This window comes from Mustela nivalis (genome assembly GCF_964662115.1).
Source record: "Mustela nivalis genome assembly, chromosome: 2".
Lineage (NCBI taxonomy): Eukaryota > Metazoa > Chordata > Mammalia > Carnivora > Mustelidae > Mustela > Mustela nivalis.
The window spans coordinates 174,621,182-174,629,838 of record NC_139021.1 but is presented as its reverse complement, the minus strand read 5'-3'; the positions used below and the strand labels follow the sequence as shown (position 1 = coordinate 174,629,838).

Below are 8,657 nucleotides of genomic sequence, written 5' to 3'. Positions count from 1 at the left end.
TATACTACTTAACTTCCTCAAAGCAGGTGTTTCTTTAGGTCTACATTGCCAAGCTAAGTCCTATACTTAATTTTGTATCATAAATGATGATTCTGATAATTAGAAAGTGATTATAATACAGTCTTATAACAGGTCTTCTCTATATCCTAACCTGTAAGTGCTCTGAAGGTGACCTAATTTGGGCTGGGTAAAAGATAAGCACCCAGTTCCAAGCCAAAACTATCTTTATTATCAGATATTCAGATGAACTAAAACATTGTTCTGGCTGGTTGAAAACTGCTTGGTAGAAATGATATAAAATCTTCTGAACAAGAAGAGTTGGATCTATCCCTCAAAATGCAATCCCCCACGCCACCAAGCCAGGCTTGGTGTAATACACACACACACACACCCCATATATAGATAGATAGATAGATATCTTAAATACTTGTAAAGCCCTTTGCTTTGTTTAGCATAGATTAAACAAGTAGAAAAGGAGGGACTACTAGATTATTAGATCCGATGTAGGGGGAAAATAAACATGACCACCAAATGTTTTGCCAACTGCCCACTAGTTAAATGTGCTCCAAATGAACATATATATTAGTTCCAGAAATACCACAATTCTAATCCCTTATTATTTGTTTTAAAATCCTTCATCTTGGATTTTAACTGAAAATGAAAAAATGCTAGCATATTTACAAAGTATAAAGGTGATATGTTTATGTAACTGTGGTAAATATTACTTATATATTATATTACTTATATATATATTCTGAATAATGGAACATTACTCAGAATTACCCCATCTCTGTTAGCCTCTACATATGTCTGCCTATACAGGTTGCAATGTCCTAGGAGATTTCAGAAAGGCTCATCATGATGAGACAACTGAAACGTGAAATATCTAAGTCGCACAAAATTTTCTTCCATAACAATAATCTTCGCTCTTCAGTACTTTCAGATATATGTAAATTTATTTGATTTTATATATAAATATAACTATATAAATTAATACCTATGAGATATACTTAAAATATATTGTAAATTATACATATTATATGTTAATAGTGCATATAGTATAAAGAGATATAAATAGTATATATGTTGTTATGAGTTAATGGATATTATATGGCATATATAAAATGCATAATTTATAATACATATTACATTGTATGTCATATATATTACATAATACATATTATATGTCATACATATTATATATACATAGTACATATTTGTATATATGCAATAATATACATTATATAATAGACAAATATATATAGTAACATATAAAGGACTTTGAGAATTCTGAAGATAGAAGGGAACCCAGTGGCACAGAAAGATGATGACTTGTCAGGATTACAACTCCTCAGTTGCAGACCCAGGAATAGAGCATAGATCTGATGCTCAGACCTGTGGGTTTTCCACTACCTATCATTCACAGATTCCTAATAATTTCACTGCCAGTTGTCAAAAAAAAAAAAAAAGGCAGAATTATGAAAAAAAAATTCCCTGCGCATGGGCATAGGAGACTCATACAGGTGTCTGTGAAGCATTCTTTATGATAGTGAAAAATTGCAAACAATTTAAACATCCTTTGGAAAGTAAAAGAGCAAATGGGGCTTATTCACCTGGTCCAATACCATGAAACAGTTAAAGTAAATCGATTCATGCTCTGTGCATTAACATAAATTTTGTTGAGGGCACAAAAATTGCACAACATAATAGTATGAGAGCATGAGGAGGAAATTAAAAGGCAGCCACACAAAATATTCTGATGTGCAAATACCTATTCTCTTCCATAAATTTTTACCGTCCTCAGTTAGCATGTCTTCATAGCTTGAAAAAGCTACAACTAATATGAATAGCAATTATGTTAATTACAAGTGAAAAGTTTAAGTCTTTCCAAAACCACTTATACTTATGTGTGATTTCTTCCAAATCTTGAGCTGTTAGTGTCAATTCCCTCATGCAAAGTCCATTAATAAAAGTTATATTTACTTCCTTTCTGTGATGATCATTTTCACTTGGGAAAGAGAACTCTTAAGACATTTGGAAGATTTTTTCTCTTGAATTAGAAGATCCTTTATTAATGAGTTACATAGAAAGGGAAACTGCTTTAGTGTACTGACCAAATTCAATTAAATTAAAATGCCATTTTCTTCTTCATGTTGTAGATGTACTAATTAGAATTTTTAAATATTATAGAATGCGTTAGTGGTTCCTATTGTAGTCTCTTATTTTACAGTGAAGAAACAAGGAAAATTACTTCCCTAAAGAGATGTAGCTAGTAATAGGCAGACTTGGGATTAAGACCCAGGTTGCTGACTGGCGTTCTTTTTATTATACATCACACTGCTTCTCTTGCCCCACAAACGGTGTCCATACATTGCACGATCCCAGAAGACAAATCAATCAATTCATTGATGAAAGCAAAATGATTATCAAACCCCCCAATTACTAGCTTATTGTGATTGTAGTTCCAACTCAACATGTCAAATACCCTTTTTTTTTTTTTGAGTGGTTATGTGAAGATTAGTCTATCTGTGTATGTATCTTTAACATAATTCTGGAGTTTTGCCATAGGTATGTAAGTTTTGTATATATTTGGGTTGAAATCTGTGTGTGTGTGTGTGTCTGTATTTGAGGTCTAAAGATCATGATGATGTTTCGGGAAAGCTTCTTGTTGCTCTTATGTCTCTGAACTTCCAACTGGAAAGTAACTAGTATCTGTTATGTAACGTACATGGGAGTGACCTAGTGGGTTATTTAAACACTAAAAACACTGTAATTGTCCTACAATCGATTCACAAGGTGCAATTTTAGACATGCTGATGTCCAAAGGGAGAAATCTTTCACAATGCTTGGAACAAGTCTCCTTAAGGGACTTGACTTAAAGGGCATCACTTAGTAAATATTTTCAACTGGTGAAATCTTCCACAATTGGAGAATAAGTGTTGACTATTTTTACTTTCTGGTCAAATTGTTCTTACTCATTTTAGACATTATAAGAGTCTAAAATTAGAAATTTCAACATTTTACTCCTTTAAGATGTGTTATCTTCTCAAGCCCTTGTATTTGGTTTCCCAACACCAAATATCTCTGTTTACGTCATTGGGCATAGGATATGGGCAGGTTAAAATAAGTGACTCTCTTCACCTCCGGTATGTTGCCCTTATGTATGCAATCCTTCTCCCCCTTTTAAACTGCTGTCCCTGTATATCTTAAAATTAGTAAGTAGGATTTTTAAAACTGTATGACAATAAACATTTTGCAGAACCACTTTCATCCCAGATCTGATATAACTGCCATTATTTCTCTCTCTGAACCAACCACATATTTCATCCAACTGACATGTTTTTACTCTTTAATAAACAATCAAAAAAGAAAAAAAAACACGTTCTTATAGGAAATGACTTCACTTTTATAATGTAATTCTGGCTTCTATTTAGCTCATTTTTGTTGCTGTTGTTTATTTTTTTTCCCTGGGGCAAAAATATGCTATTTTCTTATTCTGGCTTACAAACATTAGGTCATAACTTCTGATCTTGCCAGAGAGTAAATCTAAAGAATTTTGGCTCCAGCTAGGTTTCGGGGAAAACACAATAAATGTAGGTGCTACAGGAGATGTTATTAATTCTAGTTGTTTAGCTCTTGCCTTTAGAGTACTCCCTGAATTGTGTTGGAGGAGTATGTTATTGTGTTGCTGTGAACTATTGCTGCCAACTTCCACCCTAGAGATAACTATATTTCAGAGATGAGTGAAATGATACTTGTAAACAAGTTTATAATCATTAATAAAGCTTACCAAACAATTTAAGCTCTTTAGAAACACACATCCACTATTATAATTAATTGTGTATTGTTTATTGAATTACAACCTTCCTAGAGACAGGAAGACTTATAAAAATGCAATTTGTGAAAATTCTAAACTGAAATTTGTTTTCATGATGTTTATTTTGTTTTTGTAAGTTTCAGTTTGTAAGTTTTGTAAGTTTCCTACTCATTTCTCTCTGGAGATGCTGGCTGAAATTCCACCACTGACTACTCAGTACACTCTTTAAAAATCCCAAAGAATATTTTTCTTTAAAGTAGACAACTGCCCACTCTGGGATCCAGATGCTATATTCACAGTATGATGATGGTTTTGTTTTATTTTCCACACATGGCCTTTTCATGCACTGTGTCTCAGAGATAGAAAATTCTGCTTTTTTTTTTCTAATTTTGATAGTATGCTTTCCCTAGAATGACCTAAAACCAGGTCTTTTCATTCTAGATGGAGTCTAGCTCAGGATTATTTATGATTTATCTGTAGTTCATTTCCCTGAAGATTCTGGTGGTAAACTAATCCAGTGTCTCTTTTTGGAGCACCTACTTCATGCAGAACTCACACCAGCCACTGTGTGCAAGCAACACTAAAAAACTGGGAGTTCCTAACATGAAAGGAAACCTATAGACACTAGTAAGTATCAGTGGGTCCCTGAAAGAATATGCTAGAATCTGGGTGTTCTTTGAGGTTTGTGTTGTTGCCATTTAGTGTTAGTAAAGTACTTTCCTTCCACAAGACTAAAATAATATAGACGGTATCCCTCCCCCACTGAGGTTCTTCAGTGACTGATCTTCTGACACAAATATATTGAGGACTTGCATACATCCACTCAAAAAATTTTTAATGAACAGGCCCTTATTTAGAACCATATATATTTCCTTATATAGAAACCGAGGGGCAAAAGGAGACTCAGTGCCACACGATGCTAAGAAATGTACATTACCCCAGTTTTAAGGGCTGCAGCTAGTACCTTTCAAGCATGGGAAACTGAGGAACATGGAGAACATAATGTCTCTCTCTCTCTTTTTTTTTTTTTTTTGGTGTTAATGTTTCATCCGTTTATTTCATCAACTTCCTTAGCTTATATGTGGCAGGGTGACGAGAACATAATGTCTTTAAATGGAAAAGTTTTGAAACTTAGAGAGTAAAACAATTTGATAGATATGCATATACTTTTCCAACTAACAATGGCCATAAAAATAAAAAAGATAATAAACACCCTATCTTATTTTTATGGCCATTGTTAGTTGGAAAAGTATATGCGTATCTATCAAATTGTTTTACTCTCCAAGTTCATCCTATAAAGGGAGAAGAGGCATTAAGTCATTCAAGAAAATGAGTACCTACTGAACGCTAGGGACTGTGAAGGGATGTTCCAAGAAACACAAGGCAGTCCAAAGGATTTAGAATTTCATTGGGAAGATAAGACATGAGCAGAAATAAATTTTAAAAAGTAGTCATATAGGGGCGCTTGGGTGGCTCAGTGCGTTAAAGCCTCTGCCTTCAGCTCAGGTCACGATCTCAGGGTCCTGGGATAGAGCCCTATATCAGGCTCTCTGCTCAGTGGGGAGCCTGCTTCCTCCTCTTTCTGCCTGCCTTTCTGCCTACTTGTGATCTCTGTCAAATAAATAAATAAAATCTTAAAAAAAAAAGTTTAAAAACATGAGGAGGCCTGTATAGGTAAAAAAAAAAAAAAAGTAGTCATATAAATGTCTCTTGTAATTGAGAAACAGAGGGGCAAAAGGCGACTCAGTGCCACACCATGCTAAGAAATGTACATTACCCCAGAATACTCCTCCAAACCATCTTAGTCACAATAAAATAAAAAGCTATCTACAGCCCAAAAGCCATTTTATCTACAATGCATGGACAAGAGATGGAGGTTTCCAGAATCTCGATTTCTTGCCTCAGGAAGCTTAGTGCCCATCACAGGCTACATACTGAATTTCCAGCAGAGGCAGGACACCCCAGCAAGTCTCCTGACTCATCAGCTATTACCCGTACTTTCCCCACTAGATCTGGTTAGTCCAGGAACAGCTCGAGATTAACACATCTCCATTTCCTTCTCTTAAAAACCCCCCTCCTTTCCAACAGCACTGGTGTCCATCAGGTTGTGCCCTCAGGTGCAGGTAAGGCAACAGGCTGCAGCCCTTGGTGAAGGAGAACCATCTCTGGTTTTGTCTTCGGAAGCTGGATGGTCCACCAGGGGCTCAGGAGCCCAGTGGAGACAGTGGCCCTGAAGAAACTGAGTGTCGGGAAGGGAAATGACGTGTCCAAGGTCACACAGACTGATGATGGCGGCAGACATGGGGTAGGAACCAGGTCTTTTGATTCTAGCCCAGCGTCTCTCCCGATCTTTTAAAATTCCTGTGTTTTTTGGGCTCTTTTATCTGCTTGTCTTTCTTCTTCCATTGGGGGTGGGAGATGTGTTTCCAGCGAATTAGCGAACAGTGGGTAAGGAGTTGGGGAAAAGCGTGTTTTCGGTCCGGGAAGAAGGCTGACGCACCCCGCCACCATTTATCCAACGCCCGCTCCGTACCAGGCTCCAGGCATCAGGGTACAGCCAGACCGTGTTGGTTTCCAAAGACCGAACCCGGGTCTCTCCCTAGACCCGGCAGGCCCGGGCCTTGCTTGCCTCCACTCAGGAGCACTCCGCCGCTCCCCCTGAGCCCCCCGGCTGGCCTGTGCAGGCCCCACGTCCCCGGGGGCCCAGCGCCGTGCCAGGGCCCAGCAGCGCCGGGGAAACCTAGGAGGGGCACCCAGCCCCGGGAGGGGAGCTCGCGCAGCGCGCCCCCCGGTCGCCACGGCAACCAGGGAGGCGCTGACCCCTGACCCTGCGGCCCCGCCCGGCCCCGCCCCGTCGCGTTCCCGAGATCAACATGGAGACGGCCAACCCGGAAGTGCCGCCGCCGCCGCCGCCCGCCGGGTGTTAGGAGCAACCGGCCGGCGAGGCCGAGCCCCGTGCCCGCCGCCCTGCAGCCCGCGGCCCGCCGGCGCTGGGGCGGCCGTGTCCCCTGTCCCCCGTCCGGCTCCAGGGCCAGGCGACCCACCCCGCCCCCGCCCGAGAGGAGGAGCCGAGGCGAGGGGGAGGAGGAGGGGGAGGAGGAGGAGGGAGAGGGAGAGGTTTGCGAGAGGGAGCCAGGCCGCGCGAGCCGGCGGCGGTTCGTATTACCGGGGTCGGAAGGAGGAGCCGGGCCGGGCCCGCCGACAGGCGCGGGCGGGCGGGAGGCGCGGAGGAGGCGGGGCGGCCCGGCCGCGAGGAGACAGGCTTGGGGCCGGGGGGCTGCGGGTTTGGGCGGGAGAGCTCTAGGCGGCGGGGCGGGGGGCGCCCTCCCTCTCCCGCAGCCCTCCGCGGGGCTCTGGCGGCCAGGCCTCACCTGCCCGCAGGCCCAGGAGCCGCCCGCCGCCGCCCAGGGTCCGTCCCCGCGGCCGGCGGCGCGTGAGGGTGCGGACGCCAGGCGCGGGGGTCCGCGCGGAGGCCTGGGCGGCGTGGCCGGGGGATGCTGGGCCCCTGGGCTTCTGCAGCGGAGAGGGCACCCCCAGGACAGCCGTGCCCCCGGGCTGCCCCAGCGAGGCGCTTGACAGTGAACCCTGGGGAAGTTGGGCAGCTGTGAGTTTGCCTGTCGCCGTTAAGTGCCCTTAGGATGCAGTGATTAAGGAATTAGGCTCTCCCTCCGGGAGGGGCACTGCCTGCGCTTGAGAACTCCGTGCAGAGAAAAAGGACAGAATGATGCTGTCCGAGCAAGCCCAAAAGTGGTTTCCTACCCACGTGCAGGTCACAGTGCTCCAAGCCAAAGATCTTAAGCCAAAAGGCAAAAGTGGCACCAATGACACATACACTATAATTCAGCTGGGCAAGGAAAAGTACTCCACCTCTGTAGCTGAGAAAACCCTTGAGCCAGTGTGGAAGGAGGAGGCCTCTTTTGAGCTACCTGGATTGCTAATGCAGGGGAATCCAGAGAAATACATTCTTTTCCTCATAGTTATGCACAGGTCCCTGGTGGGTCTGGATAAGTTTTTAGGGCAGGTGGCAATCAATCTCAATGACATCTTTGAGGACAAACAAAGAAGGAAAACAGAGTAAGTTATGTAATTTATTTTGAATTGGGGGAGATTAACTCTATCTTATTTATGGATATTGTGTTCTTGGAAATTATTTGTATAGCTTGGGCATTGGTTTTTGCATTGAAATATGACCTAGTTTTAAGCACCATATCTGCACGAATCTGAAGTGAAAATAGCCCTTGTGAAGAAATATTTTTTAAATGGAGGCGTTAATGATCCGTTACTCTCTTATTTTTGTTTAAGGTAAACATCTTAAATAATTGAATATCTTGCACTGAATTTTAAGTAAACTGACATTGTTTCATACTTATAAGAGGACTGGATCACATTGTTGATCAACCCAAACTTAACATGTGTTCAAATTGTTGTGATCATTAAACATCACAATTTTCCCGGAAATGTAACATCAGAAAATTAAATCTACCAGTGTAAGGTCTCATATTGAACTCTGAAGCTGTCAAAAGATAAATTACCAAATTTAGAGCTCAGTATTTCGTTGCAGCTTTATAAACACAAGTTGGCCTTTATTTTAGCTTAACCATCTTTCGGGGTCAGTACATCTCGATGGAGTCTAATGCTGTTAAAAGAAAAATTTTAAAATGTGTACAAACAATCTTAACCTTGAATAACATTTTTCTGTGAATTTACAACATATTGGAGTTAGTATATTCATAATTAGTTTTGTAGATCCGGCATGTTTAGACTATGTTCAGTGCTCTCAGATTGGAGACAGTGATTCAATTCTTGTGATGAAGTGATTTTAATGACATCTTCACTGCAA

The 8,657-nt window shown here is 41.4% G+C and overlaps 1 protein-coding gene across 1 annotated transcript in view; it reads left to right on the top strand.

Annotated features, from left to right (window-relative positions):
* The first annotated feature begins 6,944 nt into the window (after positions 1-6,944).
* Positions 6,945-8,657, top strand: part of RAB11FIP2 (RAB11 family interacting protein 2) — a 41,620-nt gene continuing 39,907 nt past the window's right edge. Inside the window, exon 1 of the mRNA XM_082720265.1 lies at positions 6,945-7,891. Within this exon, the coding sequence (XP_082576391.1) occupies positions 7,539-7,891 (353 nt within the window). The 5' untranslated portion in view covers positions 6,945-7,538. The remainder of the gene's footprint in view (positions 7,892-8,657) is intronic.